The sequence below is a fragment of the Onychomys torridus genome, chromosome X (assembly GCF_903995425.1).
Source record: "Onychomys torridus chromosome X, mOncTor1.1, whole genome shotgun sequence".
Classification (NCBI taxonomy): domain Eukaryota; kingdom Metazoa; phylum Chordata; class Mammalia; order Rodentia; family Cricetidae; genus Onychomys; species Onychomys torridus.
In genome coordinates this window covers 6220836-6245104 of record NC_050466.1, presented here as the reverse complement: position 1 = coordinate 6245104, position 24269 = coordinate 6220836, and the positions used below count along the sequence as shown (strand labels likewise).

The window sequence follows — 24269 nt, the reverse complement described above, 5'->3', positions numbered from 1 at the left end:
AACAGGGTTGCTCTGGGTAACAACTCTGGCTGTTTAGGAACTCTCTGTAGGCCAGGCTGGCCTCGAACTCACAGAGATCACCTGTGTCTGTCTTTTGAGTGCTAAGATTAAAAGTGCACTAACATTGCCTGACTTTATTTTTTAAAGGGTCTTACACTGTGGCTGGCCTTGAACTAGAGTTAGTCCTCCTGCCTGTAACACCAAGTTGTAAGATTATATGTGTATGCCACTGTGATCAGCTTTTTTAGTTTAAATGGCATTCAATGTATATTTTTCTTTTGTTGTTATGCATCTCACATTATACTTAAGAATTTATGTCTTAAATACATGAGATTCTGAAGACATACATTTTTTTTTCTCTCTCTTGGAGCTGAGTACCGAACCCAGGGCCTTGTGCTTTCTAGGCAAGCGCTCTACCACTGAGCTAAATCCCCAACCCGACATAGGTGTTTTTTTAAGGCTCATATTTAGCTCTGAATCATTATGAATTCATTTTTGTATATGCTATGAGAGGTGTCAAACAACATATGCCGCTGTACTAGTAATTTTGCGGTTTCTTTTTTCCCCAGTGAGACAGGGTCTCACTGTGTAGCTCTGGCTGTCCTGGGTGTTGACCTGGAACTCACAGAGGTCTGCCTGCCTTGGCCTCCCACAGTGTTGAGGCTAAAGGCTGTGCCACTATACCTGGCCAAGCATTTTCCAATCTTAATTTTTCTTATTTTATAAAGTAGTAAAATGAAGATTTGTGGCATTTTGATAGGCTTTTCTTTACTTTGGTTTACATCATTACTAAATAAAGCTTAGTAAATAAAAAAGGTCAGAATGATTGCCCATGAGATATATTTTCAAAAATAATCTCTAGGGCTGAGGATGTGGCTCACTTGGTAGGATGCTATGTCTAGCATTCATAAAAACTTGGGTTCAACCTCCTCACCACGTAATCTTTTTTATTTTTTCAACTTATTTTTTAGGCTTTTCTTTACTTTGGTTTACATCATTACTAAATAAAGCTTAGTAAATAAAAAAGGTCAGAATGATTGCCCATGAGATATATTTTCAAAAATAATCTCTAGGGCTGAGGATGTGGCTCACTTGGTAGGATGCTATGTCTAGCATTCATAAAAACTTGGGTTCAACCTCCTCACCACGTAAAATCTGGTGTGTTGGCCCATGCCTGTAATCTTTTTTATTTTTTCAACTTATTTTTAATTTATTTAAAAAATTCTTTCATTTTACATACCATCACAGTTCTCCCTCCTCCTTCCCACTCCCCCACCCTCCTATCCCTCCTCAAGGGGTAAGGCTATGTCTGTAATCTTAAAACTGGGAGGTAGAGGTTTAGAAGTGGAGGTAGATAGAGGATTAGGAATTCAAGATTATCTTCAGCTACATTGGCTAGCCTCGAGTGCATACATAAATTACCATAGCTCAAACTAGATGTGAGCTCTTCAGTTTTGTGACAGGGTCTCTTTATGTAGCCCTGGCTCATCTTGAAATCACTATGTAGACTAGGCTGGCCTCAAGCTCACAGAGTCCTGTGTGCCTCTGCCTCCAGATTTAAAGTATATGCCAACACACTTGGCCAAATGTAAACTCTAAAACACAAGTTTGGGTAGTAATGATTTGGTGTACTGATTTATGTTCTCATAATTTATACCTGAAGTGTTTATACCTGAATAGCCAAAAGATCTGAGTTCAGCTACATGCTCTCAAACATATATACATGCTTTGGGCCCCATTCTCCAACTCCATTTGGAAGCTATTGTTAGCATAAGTTCTTAGTAGATTTCTAGTCCCAGTAGAAACATGTGCTGTCTCAGTTTCAAATCCTTGTTCCTAGGGTCTTGAGAATAGTGTTACAGGGACTGTGATTTGGAGTTGAGGGAGGCACTTGTTTTGAGATTGGTCCCTCATGTCCTGTTTGTCAGCACTTCTCTGAAATTAGGACTACTAGGGGAAAGGGTCTGCTTATGCACCATTTTAGGGTATAACTTGTATTTGTTTGTTTTGAGACAGAGTCTCAGTATATAGCCATGGCTCACATGAACTCACAGAGATGGTCCTGGCTCTTCCTCAAGTGAGTGCTGGGATTGAAGGTGTGCTATAGAAGCTTGCAGAACTGTAGTCCATTCTTTGAGTCTGTTAGTGCCGTTCCTCTCAGTTAGTTTCCTTTTCTCCCAATTCCTAGCTGGAACAGCCTGAGGTGAGTAATTTAGAGATTGGAGCATTTCAAGAAAGGCCTAGAAGGCACAGCTGCAGGGTTTTGGAGCAGCACACATAGAAGTGCATGCTTTCTGCATGGTTTCCTGGGGGAAACCAAGTGCAGAGAAGGCCTTAAAATAGTGCAAGGCAGGGAGATAGGATGTGGCCAGTTCTCAGTGTTGTCTGAGCTCTGGCGGTCTCCACCCACTGGACCTGAATTGGCATTGTCAGGGGGAAGCAGTACTACAAAGAACTGTTTGTTTTGTTTTTTTGAGACAAGGTTTCTCTGTGTAGCCCTGGCTGTCCTGGGACTTGGCTCTGTAGACCAGGCTGGCCTCAAACTCACAGAGATCCACCTGCCTCTTTGATTAAAGGTGTGCACCACCACTGCCCACCTCAAATATTTTTAATTGTGCATAGTTTCATATTTCTCTTCATTTTCTCAAATTACACACCACCAAAAACAGATATTGGCGGCCATAGAATATATTAAAAATATGTATCAAAGTTACTTTCTTTTGGATGTATATCTTCTAATGCCTGTCTGCACAAAATTATTCAATTTTCATAATTAGATTAAAATTATAATTGTTTTGAAACTAAAAATTGCCAGTTGTACTTTATTATAGTTTTGTTATTTTTGTCTTTTTTTTTTTTTTCAGAGATGATGACCGATCCCAGGGCCTTGCACTTGCTAGGCAAGCGCTCTACCACTGAGCTAAATCCCCAACCTCTATTATAGTTTTAAAATGCTTTTGCTCTGTATCCAATACAAATTATAACTGTATAGAAATGTTTTCAAAATCAGCAGTCCCTATCAGGTAATGTGTCTTAGTAGTAGAATATGGACTTAGTGTGTTTAAGGCCCTGCTTCAAAATGGTAAATACTTTTATTATACTGTGTAATATAATACATTCAGCATTACACTATTGGTTTGAACTAATTTGTTACACTGGTGTTGAGTTAGTAAATATTGTAAAAATTTTTTAGTCTCTCCTTCAGTTTTTTTTTAACCTTAATTTACTTCATATTTTGTTTGTATAGATAGTGCCAGTGGTATCTTCACCCATGTTAACTATTACATTGAGCATGGTGACTTGGGCCTATAATCCCTTCACTTGGGAGGCTGAAGCAGAGGATTGCTGAGATAGAAGCCAACCTGACCTGCATAGTGAGAGGTTACTGAGTTAGACCCTGAATTGAAGAACAGTGAATGCAAGTACTATGTTTTGGCCAGCCATGCCGTTACCAGGCCTGGCCCTTCTCAGTCTACAAGATTTGAGGAGCCTGGGCATGTTCAAGGTGGGATGGATGGCCACAGATGACATTTTCTCTTTCTTAATTGTTTGGGGCCAAAGGTTGAATCCAGGGGTTGAGCATGCCAACATGCTACAACTGGAGTATACCTGGAGTCCTTTCCCCAAACTTGGCCTTTTTGTGAAGAAGCTAATGTCCTTCTTTAACAAAATGACACAGCGGAGTGATGCCTCCTCCAAGGCCGCCATTTGAGGTGTATCACTACGGCAGTGCTTTCTTTCTGTGCTCTCCGCTCTGAGTGGACCTTACTCAGCTTTCAATAAGAAGTTCATAGGAGATTCCACAGATGAAGTGCATTGTCAGCTGCAGAGGTTGGACTAGCAATTATCTACATTCTCATCTCATCTGGGATTTGAAAATGAGCTTTACAAATGAGAAAAAAAATTCCTTGTAGTGCTGAAGAGTTTTTAAGTGTTTCTTGAAAAATACTAGTTTTCTGCTGTCAAAACAACAACAAAAAAACAATTTTTAAATAAAAAGTTACATTGACAATCTTACTGGGCTCTAAATAAAATTATGTATTAAAGTTTTTGTTGACACTTTTCAACTAATTGAAATCTCTAAAAGTTGACTCACTAAACTTATTGAGGGGAAGTATCTCAGTTAACAGATTAGTCTTTTATTGAGTAACCCCTTTTTATGGGATTTTGAATTTTTTTGTCTTCTTCTGTTCTTTTAGATATGTCTTTTTTGCAAATCAACTAGAAAATGACATTCTTCCTTTTCAGCTACTACTAGTTGATGCTGTGATTCAGTTCCATACTCTGTAGAATTATGTCTTCTATATTCAGACTTTTCTTTGTTTCTACTCATTGAAAAATAATTCTGTGCAAATATTCATATTGTAAAATAATTTTTAATTCTCAACTGTTCAGCTTCCATAGAGACTGCACTTCCAGCTCTTATTGTTCCCATCTTGGAGCCCTGTGGTAATTCGGAGTGCCTACACATTTTTGTAGATTTGCATTCTGGAATGTTCCAATTGATGCTTTATGGACTTGGTAAGTTACTAGATGTAGTCACTCGATGTAAGAGTTTGTGTCTGTGTTTCTTTGTGTCTGTTGTGTGTTTTGCCTGCATATATGTATGTGCACCACATGCGTGTGTGGTACCCCCAGAGGTCAGAAGAGGACATCAGATCTTCTGGAATTGGATGTTACAGGTGGCTTTGAACCACCATTTTGGTCCTTGGAATTGAACCCCTGGGTCCCATGCAAGAGCAACAGTCATCTCTCTAGCCCAAGGAAAAATATCTTTAAGAAATGCAAAACAAAAATTAGCTACTGCAGTGTGTAGGAAGGCATGGTGTGTGCAGTGTTGAAAGTATGGAAGGAATAATGAACTGTCTTGGAACTCTTAAATAATGACATTGGAACTCTTCAATCTGGTTTGAATTTTTTTCTATCAGAAGTTAGATTTTTTTATTATGCAAAAATAATAACTTTGGTTGATGGTCTTTATGTATTTGTTCAGGAATTCAATTTCCATTTCACTACTAATAATGACGTAGAAATGACTACTAGGAATTGCTAATGAAATTTATTACTAGAGAATATACTCATGACAATATAACTGTATAATGACTTGGGACTGGAGCCCTTGAAGAATTTTTCTCTGGCCTCAACTCATTAGGAATGAAAGTTTGATTTCTAGGCAACTGGGGACTAACTATATTCCCAGCCCTAAAGTTTGATTTCTAACTTGTTCTGTTACTGAGTAGGTGTTTCAAATGATATATATTTACTAGGAACAAAAGCATTTTCTATGACTCTTCAAACAATGTTCCTAAATATGGTTGTATATTTTCCATTTGAAGTTAATACTAAACAAAATAAACTGATAAGGGATTTTCTGATTCTGTTATGTAGCTAGAAACATAAACAATTTTATTATTTATTTATTTTAGATAGGGTATGGCTTTGGCTCGCCTGGAACTTGCTATGTAGACCAGGCAGGCCTTGACTTCATAGTGCTCTTCCTGTCTCTGCTTTCCAAGTTGGGATTAAAGGCATGTACCCACACCTGGCTAAAAGGTAGACTTTAAAAAAAGATATTATCAGCTCATGGAAAAGCAAGACTTTGAATCACATATTTATGATAGATAATGGCATATGGCAGTGATTTGTTTTTAAATGCTTCCCCCCACCACAAAGCACACATGTTTAAAATGGAAACATCTAAGAACTTTAAATCTCTAAAGAAATTGAAGAAGCTATCAGAAAATGGACAGATCTCCCATGCTCATGGATAGGCAGGATTAACATAGTAAAAATGGTGATCTTACCAAAAGCAGTCTACAGATTCAATGCAATTCTCATCAAAATCCCAACACAATTCTTCACAGACTTCGAAAGAAAAATACTCAACTTCATATGGAAAAACAAAAGACCCAGGATAGCCAAAAGAACCCTGTATAATAAAGCTACCTCTGGAGGCATCACCATCCCTGACCTCAAGCTCTACTATAGAGCTGTAGTAATAAAAACAGCTTGGTACTGGTATAAAATGCAAACATCACTTTTATTTGTTTCTCAGGATACCACAGATAGTTCCACTTAATAGCAGACAGTCCCAAGGAAGCACTAAAATTACATCATCTGGTTAATACTCTTCATCCTTTCCCTCATCATTACCTGCTCCAAAATAATCTTCTCTAGGGTAGTCACATCCTCATAAACTTCAGAAAACTTCCTTTCTCCATCTCTTCCCTCATACCAGTGACCAAGGACACGTTTGGCATATAACAGATCAGACATGATCCAAGTAAGCCCAAGCCTCAGCAATGGCTGTGGTGTCAGTCAGGTTATCCACAACTCACTGCACTTTGGCTTGGTTCACCAACTACCTCAGTAGGACACTGCTTACCTTAAAGCTAAGGGTCACCACACCAAACTGAATAGTAAGTACACTTGGCTTTGAGGCAGTGACAGTGCTGACATCTTTGGGAATCATGTCACTGCGATATAACAAGCAGTAAGCTATTTATTTATCATGCCAGGCTTCCCATCTAGTTGTCTGGATTAGCAAGATGATGGGCATTTAGGGCCAGAAAAATCAATGACAGAGTCTATGTGGAATAGGGTACCATGAAATGCCTCCTAAGGGAGGCAGTGGTGTGAGGCACAGTTGGCCAATAAGGCAGTTAGGTTAGTTGAGCACTCAATTTCAAAAGTTTTTATGACTACTAGGGGTAGGGGGCTGGGAGGAGAGGAGGGAGGGAAAGCTGTAAAATAAATACATTTATTAAAGAAATTTTATGACTAATGTCATTGAGGTCCTTATGTTTATTATGAAGGCACAAAGTACTCCACATTGGTATGGGTAAGAACTGGAAATCTAGGTGAATAGACACCTCTAGCTTGGACTTCCTGCTGTGATCAACCCAGACATTCCATCAGGAAGGAGGCAAGCACACAGCCAATTCTACCATCAAGCTATGAAAAATCCTGAAGCCCTGTGTATTAGTTAACATACTGGCTGCAAATTCCTTGTCATTGATGGGCTGCTGGAGTGGAAGAGCCAATAGTAGGTGCCAACACAAACTTCATAAGTTACCTGTGTTCCAGATCTTCAAACACAGCTTTGGGTTTGTGCTTGCCACTTTCCACCTTCCTATCCTGTACCCACTGAAAAAGGATTACCATAGGGATCTTACTTACTTCTTAGACTTGACCAGCTACTTGATACCATGCTCTGTTGAGTAGAGTAGACAGTCCCCATCAATCTGGAAATTAGCTTGGCCAATGTGGATGGAGATGCATGCATGTTTGTGCACATGTTTATCATGCATGGCTTAGGTTCCTATTTCATGATGCAGGAGAGAAGTGGACTATAAGGAGCCTCATTTTTTGTGCATATAGGTCAAGATGCTATAACAAGATACAGGAGAAATGTATTTTCTCACAGTTGTGGGGGCTGCAGAATAATAATGTAGGTGTCAGTGGAGTTAGTTTTAGTGTGGGCATCATTCCTGACTGCTAGGCTTTTCTGATCATTCCTCCCACAGGGGTGCACACTCTCTTTTCTGTTCCTCTAGAGCAGTGGTTCCCAACCTTCCTAATGCTGTGACCCTTTAATACAGTTCCTCCTGGTGTGACCCTCAACCATCAAATTATTTTCATTACTACTTCATAACTGTAATTTTGCTACTGTTATGAATTGTAATGTAAATTTCTGATATGCAGGAGGTCTGATAGCAACCCTGTGTGAAAGGGGTTGTGACCCACAGGTTGAGAACTGCTCTATTAAGACACTAATTGTTCTTACTGTTTGTTCTTTCTGCATGAGCCCTTCTGGAGATAAGGACTTCAGTATAAGAATTGAGAGGGGACATGGCATAGTATACCGTAGTGTCCTTTTACTTGTCTAATTTCTTTCTGGATTTTGACCCAGTTAGTTGCAACCATTTTGTGCCCTTCTTTTTTGCTTAGTGATTTACGTATTAATATTTTCTGCTGTCATTAAAAATTTGGACTGGCATTTAGCAAGCCAGTTCTTTAGACAATAGGTCTTTCTTATGTATGCTTGAGATCATTTGTATGCTGTAAAAAGCAGTATTTAATAGACCGTGCTTTCTTTTTTTAATTAAGCTTCTAAGTCTAGTAATTTTGAATTTCAAGTAGTTATAAATTGCAAATGCTATTTAACTCTTAACATACCAAGCACTATTTATGTATTTGCTACTTGCTCTTGCCAGTGAAATGTGAAGGAGGAAAAACAAGTTAGTTGACAGTTCCTGATGGATTTAGTTTATTTTCTTCTTTCTTTTGTTCTTTTTCTTTCTTTTTTTTCTTTTTTGGTAGTTCTCCAACTTTATTTGACACTCAGCAGCTCAGTTCTCATCCACATTGACTGTCTGTAGATTTTTGAATGTGGTAACAGGTACGTGAGTTACCAACGTGTAGAGCTTGTTTGGGGAGTCCTCATCCTCATTACGTTTTCTGGACAAACGTACACAGACACAGTATGGAACATTCCTTGTTCCTTTGGCTCAGACGGCTTTATTCAGCCTGGTATCAATGCGCACATCTGGAGTCCCCATCTCTTTCATGGCAAATTTCCGGATTTCTTTGAGTGCCCTGGGGGCACGCTTCTTGAAGCCCGCTCCATGGATGCACTTGTGAATGTTGGTGGTGTGTTCTCGGGTCACCACCTCGCTGATGGCAGATGGCCCTTCTTCTCGCCACCCTTCTTTGTGGGAACCATTCTGCCCGGCCCAAGTTGGAAAAAGCTAGTTTATTTTCTTACTCAACTACAACTTGGTTTCTGCCTAAAAAAATAATTTTCATTTAAAATATGGCTACAAAGATAAAGATTTTGTTTGTCTTATAAGCACTGTATTAATGAATTTTTAATTCTATAGACCAGGCCACTCTGGAGGACATGGAAAAATCTGTGAATGATGACATGAAGCGAATCATCCCTTGGATTCAGCAACTTAAGTAAGCTTATTTAATTTAGCTCAAGACTGAAAGGGGAAACCTATCTCGACAGGATTTATTTTCTTCTCCATCTTAATCTTAATCTGTCACTGTCCTTAGAGTTTATCACATGAAACCTGAGCACCTTTTGGTACCTTGGAATGCATCCAGGATGGCAGTCCTTATATCAGATTCCCCTCTAGATCCAATGGTAGTTGGAGGGCATGGTACTAAACTATCATTACTCACGATCTTTTCTCTGAACAAGCATTTCAAACCTCACTTCATGAATATTTGTACCATGCCCTCTAATAGAATGCTGTTTGTTCTTATCTAGAATCTTTGCGGTATTAATGTCTCAGCAGACAGTATTAGGACAGTTGTTCCTTTTTCCCTAATGTTGTCATTTAGTTTAACAGAATCAGAGATGATTATCTGAGCTTTCATTACCAGTCTGGTTACACTGAGGTTCTATTATGGCAACTAGAATAAACTATCCCTCTATCCCCCAAGACAGGGTTTCTCGTGTAACCCTGGCTGTCGTGGATCTCCGCTCTGTAGACCAGGCTGGCCTTGAACTCAGAGATCCACCTGCCTCTGCCTCCTGAGTGCTGGGATTAAAAGGCATGTGTTACCACCACCCAGCTCAAACAATTTTTAAATTATTTATTTATTTTTATTTTTGAGACAGTGTCTCACATAACCTAGGCCTATCTCAGAATTACTACTATGTAGCTGAGACAGGCTTTGAACTCTTGATGCTCCTTCCTCTAACTCTCAACTGGGGTTATAGATAGGAGCCACCATAGCCAACTTAAATATATTTCTAAGATTCCATGGAATAAAAACCAGTTTCAGGGATTGGGGATTTAGCCCTGGGTTCAGTCCTCAGCTCAAAACAAACAAACAAACAAACAAACAAAAACAAAAACCAACCAACCAACCAACCAAACAAACAAACAAAAAACCAGGTTCAGAGATAAAAACTCAAATTGCCAAGCCAAACATTGTGGTATCCCTGTAACCTTTAATACCTACCAGACTTGGGAATTTGAGGCAGAAGGATTGCCATGAGTACCACATGGTCAATCAGAGGTTATAGCAAACCTCCAGACTGTTAAATGGAAAGAGAGAAGGGGAAGATTGTTCAGTGGGATTGTGTGTGTGTGTGTGTGTGTGTGTGTGTGTGTGTGTGTGTGTGTGTGTGTTTAACAACAAGGTCTTAAGTAGTCCAGCCTGCAGTTCAAGGATGACCTCACACTTCTGATCTTCCAATATGTACCAAGTGCTGGAATTCTAGGCATATATAACCATTCCTGTTTTTATGTAGTGCTAGGGATAGAACCAAGGACTTGGAGCATGCTTGGCAACTTGACTAAGTGACATTCCAAATCCCTGGTTTTATAAAAATTCATTATCAAGTAATTTTTTTTTATTAACACTGCATGATTTTCATGTCAGTAGATAGACTTACATATGAGCTGGGTTTTAAAATTTTTTTTCAAGATAGGGTTTCTCTGTGTAACAATCCTAGCTGTCCTGGAACTCGCTTTGTAGATCAGGCTGGCCTTGAATTCAGAGATCCGCCTGCCTCTGCCTCCTAAGTGCTGGGATTAACGGCGTGCACCACCGCCGCCCGGCTATTTAGGATTTTAATGTAGCACCGTACTTGTTTATCACTTGTACCATGTGTGGTGAGCTGATATAACTACCCAGAGAGAGAGAGAGGGAGAGTGAATTTGGGGAGAGTATCTCTTTAACTGCTTATCTGTTTTTCTCTTAATAACATTAGTAGACATAACTGTCTCAAAGAATTTTGATTGGCGTGGATATCCATTTTAACTCTTGCCCCAAATGAAGCAAATGATGATACATTTTTAATGTTTATCTTAATTCCTTCAATTGATCCTTTAATGTTATGATAAAATGTTAGATGGGTTTTAATGATGAAAAATGATTTTTTAGGACTCTGGAGGCAGAGACATTGAGATCTATGAGTTTGAGGCCAGTCTGATCCTACATAGTGAATTACAGGCCCACCAGGCTACATGGGCAGAACATGTCTCCTAAACAAAAACCAAACAAAAATTTAAAAAACCCTCATTTCACTTTTGGGTGAACTGGCAAGCTCTCTTTAAGATATAATATATAATACATTTGATCTCAGTCCAGCCCTCCCCTCCCAAAAGAAAACCCAGATGTAACATATTCTAACACAGTTTCAATGCACATGGTTAGCACACATTTGTACCACATGTAGTTCGTGCGAGAGCATTTTTTCCCAAACTGACCTATACCCTATGTTCTCAGTAATTTGGCCTCTTTGGAATTGCTGTATTGCTGTGAAAGTCCTTGTTTTGTGTTACTTAACATATTGTGCATCAGTAAGAGTCAGAGCTGGAGCTTTATCTCTTTTTCACATATTTAATTGTATGTTATCCTAGCCACAAGGATAGTCACATACAAGCACCCACAGGAGTACCATAGCAAACTTGATCAAAATAAACTCCAGTGCCTGACTGGAAAAGGAGGGAAGGAAGAGGGCAGTTAACGTCAGACGCTTTACACATACTTTTTATAAAACGTGGGGCTGATGTCTACAGTGATGAGAGAAGAAATAAGTGTTTTATGCTTGTTTCTTGTTTTATGAACACTTCAAATTATTTTTATTTCATTTTTGAGATTATAATATACCTTCCTCTAAACCCTCCCATTTACTCCTCCCTACTGTCTTTCAAATTCCTGGTCTCTTTCTTTACTAATTGTTATTGTATGCTTATATGTATAACAAGTTAAGTCCATATACTTTTTACATGTATGTATACTTTCAGGGCTGACTGTGTGGCCCTAAACAACTGATGTGATCTTCCTACTTCATAGTGTTTTTGTGTGTGTATCTCCTGAGACAGGGTTTCTCTGTGTAGTCCCAGCTGTCCTGGAACTCACTCTGTAGACCAGGCTGGCCTCAAACTCACAGAGATCCACCAGCCTCTGCCTCCTGAGTATTTGGATTAAAGGCATGCACCACCATCCAGCTTACTTTAGGTTTCTTTTCAAAGATGTTGAGTTTAGTTTGGGCTGTCTTTAAGCATCAGGGATCTGCCATTCTGTATGATAAAGTAAGCTACTATCTTAGGCTTATAGTTCATTTTACCTCAAAAAAAAAAAAAGAAAGAAAATCAAATTATTCACAGTGCAGTTTAAATTTCTTATTGTAGAAGTAGAATTAACAGCTAAATACAGAACTGTAGAAATAACTCATTGCTTTGATCATGTTTGCATTGACTAAATTTCAGTTATTCTTTAGTGCTGCTTAATTTATAAATCTGTGGCATATAGTTATTCCCAAAGTTATGATTTTATGATGTGGATTATCTTTTAAATGAAGGTTTTGGCTTGGACAACAGCGCTGCAAACAATCTATAAAACATCTGCCTACAATAACCACAGAAACGTTGCAGCTTTCCAACTATTCAACGCATCCCATTGGAAACCTTTCCAAGAATAAACTCTTTATTAAACTTACCCGTCTTCCACAGTACTACATTGTAAGTATGCCAAGCATGATTGGGAGTGAACAAGTTCAGTAAATCTGGATGTATTCAGAAAGCTGTTTTGTCGAATTTCATTTGCAAATGAATTTTACTTAGTGTCTGACATTCATTTAGGGATTTTGAACCCAGGGGATACGAATGAAGGCATAAAAGTAGTCAGGTCTCTATTGGGAAATGTAAGGTAGCTTTCATCTCTCACCCTACTGCCCCTGCCATATGAGGCCTAGGTTGTTGGGGAGGATTTGTTCATGCTAGACAAGAAAGGCTTAGTTTCTGATTGGAATTAAGCATCTCTTTGGTTTAAATGCAAACAATTGAGTGCAATTAACTATAGCTATTATGAAGATTCGGAGTTTGGTGTCAGCCATACTTGCTTGGTTTTAGTTGAATATGAATTGGTGTAAATATAGGCTGGCTAAAGTAGCTTTGTTTTCTTTGTTGGTGGCATGTTCCTTTCAGTGAATATGAGATCCTTCCCTTTTTTTTTCCTTTCTCTTTCTTTTGTTCTCTCTTTCTCTCGTTCTCTCTCTCTCTCTCCCTCCCTCCCTCCCTCCCTCCCTTCCTTCCTTCCTTTTTTCCTTTCGTTCTCTCTCTCTCTCCCTCCCTCCCTCCCTCCCTCCCTCTCTCTTTTCCTTCCTTCCTCCCTTCCCTCCTTCCCTTCCTTCCTCCCTCCCTCCCTCCCTCCCTCCCTCTCTTCCTTCCTTCCTTCCTTTTTGGTTCTTTGAAGCAGGGTTTCTTGTCTAGCTTTGGTGCTTGTCTTGGAGCTTGCTCTGTAGAACAGGCTGGCCTTGCTTTCAACAAGAAACCTCGAATTAAAGTTTTCAGACATTTTAGATTTTTATCACAAATACTTATTTTTTTGTACACAGAAACTTCTTTAAGTGAGGAAATGTATTTATGGTAAATTCTTAAAAATAATTCTAACCAATTCAAAAAGCTCAAAAAAATTAGAAAATGAAGATATGAAAACTACAAGATCTCAAGAAAATCTAGGAAGAATGAAATTATGAGATCCTTCCTGGTGGAAGGAATAGGAATGAATTTTTAAAAATTTCAGTTGTACCTTTTAAACATACTGTTTAAACAACTGATACCAGGTGCCTGCTGAGCTATTGTTATAATAGGTTAATGAGTCTACTGCTGACATGGATCTGATCATTTTATGAATTTTAAAACATTGAATATGGAAGTAGATTTGACATGTAGTGAAAGGCCATGGTTTCAGTTCTTGGTGAGTTGCTTGTCCTACATGTGGAGTGATGATAACCAACCTGTGAACATCTGTAGAGCTTTGTGCTTAGCTATACCCCAAATAAATATATATATATATATTTATAGTTAAATTTCTGGCCTTATTTAGCATCAATAAATAGCTAGCTTTTAGTGTCAGTGTCCCAGTAGCACAACAAAAATTGGGTTTAGATCAAACCTGACTGTAGGTTACTCTACTTCCTTTAGATTTCTAGTCACTTAAGAATGCTGTATTCATAAAATAGAAAAGTAACTACTGCCATGGCCAGTAAGAATAGGAAAGGACTGGCAGTGGCGCATGCCTTTAATCCCAGCACTCAGGAGGCAGAGCCAGGTGGATCTCTGTGAGTTCGAGGCCAGCCTGGTCTACAGAGTGAGTTCCAGGAAAGGTGCAAAGTTACACAGAGAAACCCTGTCTCGAAAAACAAAAAAAAACAAAAACAAAAACAAAAACCACCAAACAAACAAACAAAAAGAATGTCTTTTTTTCATCTTTCTATTTGTTGGTCACTGTAGCTGGAGTTTTCTCCAGTCCTGCCCAGCACTATGGACCCCGCATCCACTTATAAAATAACCACTCAGAAACTTATATTAATTAAACTGCTGGGCCATTAGCTCAGGCCTACCACTGACTAGCTCTTACACTTAACTCAGCCCATTTCTGTTAATCTGTATGTCCCCACGTGTTCCGTGGCTTTACCTGTTGCCTTTACATGCTGCTCCCTGGACAGCAGGCTGGTGTCTCTCCCTAGACTTCCACCTCGCAGCCTCTCTTCTCTGTTTGTCCTGCCTATCCCATACTGCCTACTGGCCAATCAGTGTTTTATTTATTCAGAACATACAGGGCATCCCACAGCACTTCCCCTTTTCTGTTTTTTTTTTAAAGGAAGATTTTAACTTTAACATAGTAAAAGTACATATAATTGGGTGGCGGTGGCGCACGCCTTGTAATCCCAGCACTCCGGAGGCAGAGGCAGGTGGATCTTTGTGAGTTCGAGGCCAGCTTGGTCTACAAAGCGAGATTCAGGAAAGGTGCAAAAGCTACACAGAGAAACCCTGTCTCGAAAAACAAAAACAAAAACAAAAACAAAAAAAAACATAAACAAAACAGTTATCTAGCAAGAATTATAGTTACAATATCTAGTCGGTTTGTATTTGGCAAAATTAAAGAAGATATCCTATCTATCTTATATTTGTGAGTCTAAGGTTTTATATCTAACTTATCTCTTACCATAACTAAGGAAATTATAACTATCTAGTCTTCCACTACATCAAAGACCTCAGAGGGATATAATATTACCTGAGAACTGGGAGAAGGATGCAAGCAACTTTTGGGAGTCTTGCAAGAGTAGACAGACAGCTGGCAGCCTGGACAGTCACCTAATGTTCCTTTGTAAAGTTGGGGCATTTGTCTTCAGCCCCAAGGCTAGAGTCTCTCAGTCACTTCTCTCAGTGTCCTGTAGAATGTCTGGCAGTTTCCTCTGTGAAGCAGGAACCGGAAGGACCATTTTGTCAAGCAAAGTTCAGTGGTCTTCTTCCTATGGGTCCTGCATGTCTAGTCGATCAAGCAGTCCAGGCAAGAACAGTTTCTTGCCCAAATGGCTGTTTTTGTCAAGAAGAAGATAAACTCCATACAGAGTATCTTCAATGCCCATCCTCCTCTCTGAAGTAAATCAGTGCTGCCAGGAGCAGCCATGTCTCACTGTCCAGAGAGTCTAAAATTTTAAAACATTTTAAATGCCATATTCTGTAGGTCTTTGGAATGTTTGAAGATTACCTATCTATCTGAAATATATCTATATATACCTAGAAAACTTAACTAACATGTCTACAAGTATGATTATCATAGATGATTAATTGTTAATCTATTTCTTAATTATCCATTACAATTTTAAATGAGCTATACAAACATAATACCTTAAATAAGAGTAGAAATATACATGCAGTATAACAAACTTAACTTTAAATTTGTATCAATAAACTAAAATCTATACCAATGTAAAACATTTCAAACAAGTTGTTGCTCTTTAAAAGTAGGTTCATTAATCTACCCTTTCATCCTATCATATCTATATCATATCCCCTTTATTTCTTTAGAAAGAGATCACATTTATAATCAAACTGTTTTAAATAAAAATACTGGTTTTTCTCTGTCCCACACCAGAGGGCTCTTCTGATTTGGGACACAAGAATCTCTTAACCTTTTCTTTTAGCAATATGCCTGGGTTTAGAGAAGGAGTGAGCCAATTCCATCTCCAAAGCCAGCTTGATATATTTGGGAATTTGGGTGTAGTTTCTCTTACTACTTCCTGCTGGAGGGGGGCGCTGTATCTTATGGGGACACAAAGAAAATTCTAGGATTATGGAGTAGTCTGTGAGGGTGAACCTCTGAGCCAGTTGCCTTGAAACCATTCTGGATGTCGGATCATCTGGGCCATGGTGTTATTGGAGACCTTTCAGGTGGTCTTGGCTGATCAAACCTGATATATCTTAATCTGGAACATATCCATAGCCTCTGGCTTTCTGTGGAAACAAAAGCAGAGCCTCTTTTCCAAAGCAACATATCTTTATATCCAAATTTTGAAGTCAAGGCACTTTCAAAATATACATATTGGTTTAACTCCGCTGCCTTTACAATCAAATATCTCTTTTCAGTTAAAAATCCCAAAGACAACACAATCCACATTCTCTGTGTAATATCCATTTTTACATGGCTTATTTTTCATACTACCTTTACTGTCTCTTTAAAGACTTTATTTTTAAAAACTATATACTTGTTTCTATAACTGTATATATTCCTTTTTTTCTCTCTCTTCCAAGCCTATGTACATTTTTACACACATTGTAAAGCATTTAAAGTCTTGTTCATCTGAATTTGTCTTATTGTGAATCTATTGCTTTAAACTGCAGCATTTGTAAGAACAAAATGGCTGCTGTGATTGGTGGCTCTGCCCATCTCAGCTTTCCAGCACGGCGGTGGTACATTTACCGCCAGCTCTGGGAGCCATCAATTCTCAGAAACAGTGGGTCTATGCTTCTATCAAAGCAGCATATAGCCCAGAAACGTTTTTTTTTTTTGTTTTTTGTTTTTTTTTTGTACTAGCAAAGGCTAAATCCACCAACCAGCATAATGTGCCGCTTGCTTGCAGATGCCTCATTCCTGCCATACTGCAGTTCAAGCACACACACCAGGAACCTGCCATAGTAGCTAAAACCCGCAGGCTGCCTCTTACTTGAGAGAAACACTAGGAAGCTATTTTTTAGCTCCGTTTTAGAATCTTTTTCAGGTTTTAGGTGGAAAGCCTTGCCAACCCATTGAGTGCCATTTGTAGCTGGAGTTTTCTCCAGTCCTGCCCAGCACTAAGGATCCCGCAACCACTTATAAAATAATCACTCAGAAACTTATATTAATTAAACTGTTGGGCCATTAGCTCAGGCTTACCACTGATTAGCTCTTACACTTAACTCAGCCCATTTCTGTTAATCTATATGTCGCCACATACTCCATGGCTTTCCCTGTGGCTTTTACATGTTGCTCCCTGGACAGCAGGCTGGTGTCTCTCCCTAGACTTCCACCTCGCAGCCTCTCTTCTCTGTTTGTCCCACCTATCCCATGCTTCCTGCCTGGCTACTGGCCAATCAGTGTTTTATTTATGAGTCAGTCATAGCAACATATATTCACAACATACAGGACATCCCACAACAGGTCACCTCTCTTGTGACATAATTATACACTATGAAAATATGTGCTTTTTCCGTATATGAGGTTTTTTATTGTATGGGTGCTGCTGAGGATTGACTCCAGGTTTTATACATGCTAGGCAAGCGATTTACCACTGAGCCCTTTTTTTTTTTTTTTTTTTAAGACAAGGTTTCTCTGTAGCTTTGGAGGCTGTCCTGGAACTCGATTTGTAGACCAGGCTGGCCTTGAACTCACAAAGATCCACCTGCCTCTGCCTCCTGAGCGTCTTTTACTTTTTGAGACAGTGTTTCACTAACTTGAACAAGTTAGCTTTAAACACAACTCTGTAGCAAGGCAGGCCTTGAACTTTTATGCATTTTTAATGTTGATGGTTGCCTACATGTATGTTTGTGCACTAGATGTTTATAGAAGCCAGAAGAGGAGGTATGATCACCTGGGTCTGGAGTTATAGAGTTATATAGTTGTGAGCCACCATGTGATTGCTTGGAATTGAACCCAGGTCTTCTGGAAGAGCAGCCAGTGCTCTTAACTCTAGGCCTTATAATTTTCCTACCCTAGCTTCCCAAATACCTGGGATTAAAGGCCTGACCCACCAGGCCTACGTCAAACTTTATTTTTGTACATCATAGATTTTGTTTGGTAAATGTATAGTTGTACCCTCTGTTTTTCGTAAGAATATAGATTTATCATGCCACTAAATGCCCTTATGCTCTATCTTTTTTAATTAGAACATGACATTTCTAAGCTGCCGTAGTGGCTAAGAGGAATACCTATACAGTTTAACTTCTAGGGGGAAAAAAAAACAGTGTCACCTTGGGCAAAAAAACTCCATTTTTTCCCCCGGTTTTTTGAGACAGGGTTTCTTTGGGATTAAAGGCGTGTGCCACCACCGCCCGGCCAAATATTCTTTTTTTTTTTTTAGCTGAGGATCAAACCCAGGGCCTTGTGCTTGCTAGGCAAGTGTTCTACTACTGAGCTAAATCCCCACACCTGCCATTGCTATTTTTTAGAAGGCAGATCGTATACTAAGAAGAATGGTTTTTAAAAAATCCTGTGATTGATTTTTTTTTTTATAAATCTAATTTAGATGTCTTTTTAAAAAATAATTCCAAACTCCCCTTGATATAAAGTGGAAAATGTACAATGGTTCTTATTCTCCTGGGGCTCACTTGTTTCTGATTTGGACCATTTTAGGTTGTGGAAATGCTTGAGGTTCCCAATAAGCCCACACAACTATCGTACAAGTATTACTTCATGTCTGTGAGTACTGCAGATCGTGAAGACAGCCCTGTCATGGCACTGCTTCTGCAGCAGTTCAAGGACAACATCCAGGACTTGATTTCCTATACAAAGACTGGGAAACAGGCCAGAACTGGTACCAAGCACAAGGTATGCTCACATAGAAGGTAGAAGTTATTTCTATTAATGTTTTTGCAACCCCCATCCCATTTTATTTTATTTTTAAATTTTTACTACCGCTATTTTGGTTTTTCAAGACATGATTTCTCTGTGTAGCCCCAGCTATCTGGGAGAACCGGCTAGACCAGGTTAGACTCCACTTTCAGAGATCTGCCTGCCTCTGTCTCTTGAGTACTAGGAATAAAGGCATGTGCCACCATGCCTGGTTGCCTCTTTTATTTTTGAGATATGATCTTCCTGTGTAGATTTAGCTGGTCTGTTACTTGTTATGTTACTAATTCTGGCTTCTAAATTGACATCTTCCAGTCCCTGCCTCCCAAGTGCTAGTAATACAGGCATATGATACCAAACTTAATTTTGTTAGTTTTTCAAGAGAAAATAATTAAATGGTTTTTTAAGGTATAGGGCAGCAGTGAAATAGTTAGCCATTTTTTCTTCCTTTTTTGAGGGTAGGTAGTCATGTTAGAAATGGTACTTGGGACTGTGTACACTCTAGGTTAGCACTCTTCCACTGACACAACCCCCCCCCCTCCCCGTTTGGACAGGTTTTTGTCATGTTACCTTTCTTTGTAGCCCAGGTTTGCCCCAAACTCAAAATCCTTTTGTTTCTGCTTCCTAAGTACTAGAATTGCAGGTGTATACTATCACATTTAACCACATGCTCTTGTTTTAATTGATAGTTTCCCACAAAAGAACTTGCTAAACATAAACTATTTATTAAGTATTCCTTTACTTGTGTCTGGGTTATGATTTGCTCAATATGCCTTTGCTGAGAGGTCACATTTGTTTGGGTTAACCCTGAGCTTTGTCCTAGAGCTTCCATTGCCTTGGTAAATTGTATCATGTTTTTACACAGTTTTTAAAAAAAATTTTCATTTCTAGTTGTCTGATGACCCATGTCCAGTAGAATGCAAGAAAGCCAAACGATCAGGAGAAATGTGTGCCTTCAATAAAGTTCTAGCTCATTTTGTTGCTATGTGTGACACCAACATGCCATTTGTAGGACTTCGACTGGAGGTAAGTTGGGAATTTTCAAGTGTTAATTGAAGTGACATGACTCCAGCAGGAGAACTGGCCGCAGGTCTACACAAGCTCTTTTGTCTCTCATTCCATCCCCTGGCATTTTCTCCTTAGATAATAGAAATTAAATTCTTCCTAATTTAGGAAGTAGACAACTTTTAATTAACAACTAATGTCCTCTACTTCATAGTAGGAACATTGGTTAAGTCTGCCAGAAATGACTGTTTGATAAAGCCTGTCTTCTTGTTGAGTTGGTAAAGTAATACATGTTGTTTGAGTACTAATAATATTGGACTTATTTCTGAGAAGTAAATCAGAAAAATATTAAGCTAAATGTTTACTTTGATGTTATGGAAGAAGCAGTTGGCTGATATAGAGTTAGTTTCTTTTAAGAGTATTGTGTTGTAGCCGTGCAGAAGTGAGGCAGACGTTTAATCCTAGCACTTGGGAGGCAGAGGCAGGCAGATTTCTGTGAGTTCGAGGCTAGCCTCGTCTACAGAGCAAATTCCAGAATAGGCTCCAAAGCTACACAGAGAACCCCTGTCTCAAGGAAAGAAAAGAAAAAGAAAAAAGAAAGAAAAACAATATGGTGTTACAGGGACTGAAGAGATGGCTAGGCAGTTAAGAGCTCTGCCTACTGTTACAGAGGACCTGGGTTTGATTCCCAGCACACATGTAGCAGCTCCAGGGTATCTGACACCTTCATACAGACATGCATGCAGGCAAAATACCAATGCACATAAAAAAGAATATAGTGTTGTGATATCTACTGTGACACCCAAATATGAACATAAAGGGAGGTAACCACTCTGTTTTTGTTTTATTTTGTATTTTGAAAACAGTCTCATGTAGTGTAGGCTGGCCTTGAACTTGCTATGTAGCTAAGATAGACTTTAATTTCTTGTATTTTTGCTTATACTTTCCTGTGCTAGGATTACAATCATATACTAGTGTTCCTGCTACAACCTCCATTTTTCTTTTATTATTATTAGTTTGTGTGTGTTTATATGTGTACATTGGTGTTTTGATTGCATGTATATATGTGTGAGGGTGTTCGATGCCCTGGAACTGGAGTTATAGACATTGTTAGCTCACATTTGGGTGCTGGGAATTGAGCCTGGGTCCTTCGGAAAAGCAGCCAGTGCTCTTAAACGCTGAGCCATCTCTCTCCATGTTTTTTAATCTGTTGGTTTTTGTATTTCCAAAAGAAGAGATTTGTGGAGGATGACAACTAGCCACAGCTCCTAAATTATATGAAACACTCTCCATGGTTCAAATTTCCTTAGTGTGTTCTTCTTCTCTTTGATCTTCTCATTTGACTTGATTGTAGGAGTATCAGTTATTACCCGATGGTAGGAAGAGAGTAGATACATGACTTTGAGGCAGTGTAATGCATTGCTGTCCTCCTCTATGTGCATGTGCCAGAATTTGCAGAAATATGGGTTTTGCAGGTGCACGTGGGACCAATACTTGTGCACAGTGTCTTTGTCCTCTTCCTCTGTGTTCCATGGGAACTTCCTACAGGCTTTGATTGAATTTAGTCAAGCTCTTAAAAACTTAACTACAATCTCTCATTCAAAATGTTAAAACAAACACAGTCCAATTTCCCACTCTTGCTAAGGATTGAACCCAGGGCCTTTCACTTGCTAGGCAAGTGCTCTACCACTGAGCTAAATCCCCAACCCCCAAATTTCCCACTCTTAATAATGTGCTATAAACAACTACATGTGATCTTTCTAGCAGTGTAATGACTAGCAAGTCATTTTTAAAGCTCTTCCTCACTTTACTTTTGAGTCTGAACTTCTATCTATTTTGTCATTAGCTAACTTTCTAAACTCCTGTTCTTCCTGGTCCTCAAAGTAGGGCTAGACAAACATTTAAATCACTGTTGGAACAGTGTATATAAAAGTCCCATCATAGAAGACTTATCTTTGTTTTCTGAGGTTAAGCATTTCTTTGCTTGTTCAGGGCACCTTCAGTCATATCTTCCTATCTTGGAGCTCCACTGAATGAGTTTCAGACTGCCTGACTTACCAGTCTTAGTTTTTAGTTGCTTCATTTGGAACCACTTGAACTGATTCTGGATTACTTTTAGCTTCTAGCAAAAATTGGTCTCTCTCCTGAATTTTGAAGGTTTGTGTACTGTGGAAAGTTCCTTTAAGCTAGAGTCTCCAATGCTCCTTTGCCTTGCAATTGCCTTACTATAGTTCCCATGGAAGTCTAATGATAAGAACAGTGCCCATGCCTGATTAAATTGTCACTTTGAGAAAGACTGGCCTTAGAACAGATGGGATGAAAATAGAACGTGCAGAGAAAAACTGGTTGCTTTTGTCAAATTAACAGTTTAATACTACTGTGCCTTTTCTCTTTTCAGTTGTCCAACCTGGAGATCCCACACCAGGGAGTGCAAGTGGAAGGCGATGGCTTCAGCCATGCAATTCGCTTATTAAAGTAAGCCCTGCTCTGTGTCTAACATGCTGCCATGAATTGCACCCACACTAAGTTCTCTCCTATATATGTGATGGATTTCTAGGTAGAATGGCTGAGGTCCAGGGGAGGTGCTTGCTCTTCAGCCTGTTGAGTGGTAATCCAGCACCATCCACACTTTCGGGCAGCATTCATCTGCATCTCTTCCATTTGTCAAACATAATGGTTTTCAGGCTTGAGTTTTGTAAGGCCCCCTAGGATGCTCTGGACTCACATAGCAGGGAGAAGTGGGCTAATTTGAAGTCGAGATGGAAATTCCTGAGACAATGCCAGTTGTACTCAGACTGAGAGTGGGGAGAATTAACCAGAGGACAGGGACATGGAATTATATTAGAGGCCTAACTAGAGGACAGAATTGCTCATGTGAATGCTTGGAAGTAAGACGAAGCTCAGCATGCTGGACCTGAATGTTCAGCAAGGCAGGAGATAGAAGAGATGAACACGGAGGTGTAAGCTGGAAGGGTTAGAACACATAGAGTTTTGTGTCTTTCAGCCCAATGTCACTAAGAAAACGTCAGAAACTGGAACCTGGAGCACATTGCTATCCCCTCAGTTAACTCAAGAGGCTGAGCCCAGAGAATCCAGACTAGTATGGACATCATAGTGAGATGCTCATCTCAAGAACAAAAACATGTGCCCTAGAGGACTTTAGCCTAATTTCCAAGGTTGTTCAATACTAGAGAAACATCACCCAGGGAATAGCTATTTAAATGACACTTTTTTAAGTTTTTGGAAGTTTTCAGATAAGGTTAATCTTCTTTGTTCATGAAATGTTTTCTTTGGTGCTTATATTATTTAAAATTTTTGTGTATATGGTTATTTCATCTGCATTGATATCTATGTACTGTGTGTGCAGTGCCCTTGAAGGACAGAAGAAGAGTTCCTCTGGAATTGGACTTACAGGCGGTTGTGAATTGTCATGTAGATCCTGGCAATTGAACTTTGGCTCTATGGAAGAGTAAACAGTGCTCTTAACTGTTGAACTGTCTCTCTTCAGCCTCTGGTTCTTTATTCTTGTATGTTTTATAGTAATAGTTTTATCAGATTCCTTTAGGAGGGATCTGGTTTTATTTTTCCTTTTGTTGTTGTTGTTGTTGTTGGTTTTTTGTTTTTGTTTTTTCGAGATGGAGGTTTTCTCTGTGTAGCTTTGGAGGCTGTCCTGGAACTCGCTTTGGAGAGCAGGCTGGCCTTGAACTCACAGAGATCACCTGGCTCTGCCTCCCGAGTGCTGGGATTAAAGGCGTGCGCCACCACCGCCCGGCTAGTTTTATTTTCTCTTCTCATGTAATCACACTGGCATGACCAAAGTTGACCCTGTCTCAGAAATCTAGCACTAGCAGCAAAACTAGAAATGACATGGGATGCAGTTGAGGACTAGAGCTGATAGGAGTCTTTTACTTACTTAGTTCTCACTTGGAAATGTGCAGGCGGGTTCTGTGCTTTCCTTTCTAACCAGATGATCTGATAAAAGCAATTCTACCTAATGTGAAAAGAAGATATGTCTGCATTTATATTCTCAAACTCAAGATGAAATGTCCATCTGAATTGGCTGCTTTAGAACTTCACAAAGAATGGCTGAGCTATGAGTAGTAGAGTGGCAAGTCCTCAGTACTCAAACTGAAGATCATTCATCTAACATTGGCAATTTCTTCTTTTTTCCTTTTTAGGGCAATAGTATGAGACAGATTCTCAGTCTGTAGCCCAGGCTAGTCTTGAACATGGTGATCCTCCTCACTAAACTTCTCAATTCCTTGGATTATAGAAATTATGAGGCATTATGCCCAGGTAGCATATGCCTTTTCTGTAATTATCTAAAATATAATTTTCCAAGTCATTAAAGTAATAATGAGAGATATGCAAAAATGAAAGGTCTGCAAAACTGAGTTGTCCATGAT

General features: G+C 39.2%; 1 protein-coding gene and 1 pseudogene across 3 annotated transcripts in view; one reads left to right on the top strand and one right to left on the bottom strand.

Annotated features, from left to right (window-relative positions):
- The window catches only part of Med14 (mediator complex subunit 14), a 92090-nt gene that overhangs the window by 33478 nt on the left and 34343 nt on the right, over nucleotides 1–24269 (top strand). For all 3 annotated transcript variants that reach the window (XM_036175506.1, XM_036175508.1, XM_036175507.1), the window contains exons 11-16: nucleotides 4396–4521; nucleotides 8883–8961; nucleotides 12329–12488; nucleotides 18643–18837; nucleotides 19750–19884; nucleotides 22262–22338. In XM_036175506.1, the coding sequence (XP_036031399.1) occupies nucleotides 4396–4521; nucleotides 8883–8961; nucleotides 12329–12488; nucleotides 18643–18837; nucleotides 19750–19884; nucleotides 22262–22338 (772 nt within the window). The remainder of the gene's footprint in view (nucleotides 1–4395; nucleotides 4522–8882; nucleotides 8962–12328; nucleotides 12489–18642; nucleotides 18838–19749; nucleotides 19885–22261; nucleotides 22339–24269) is intronic.
- On the bottom strand, nucleotides 8352–8725 carry LOC118574545 (annotated as a pseudogene).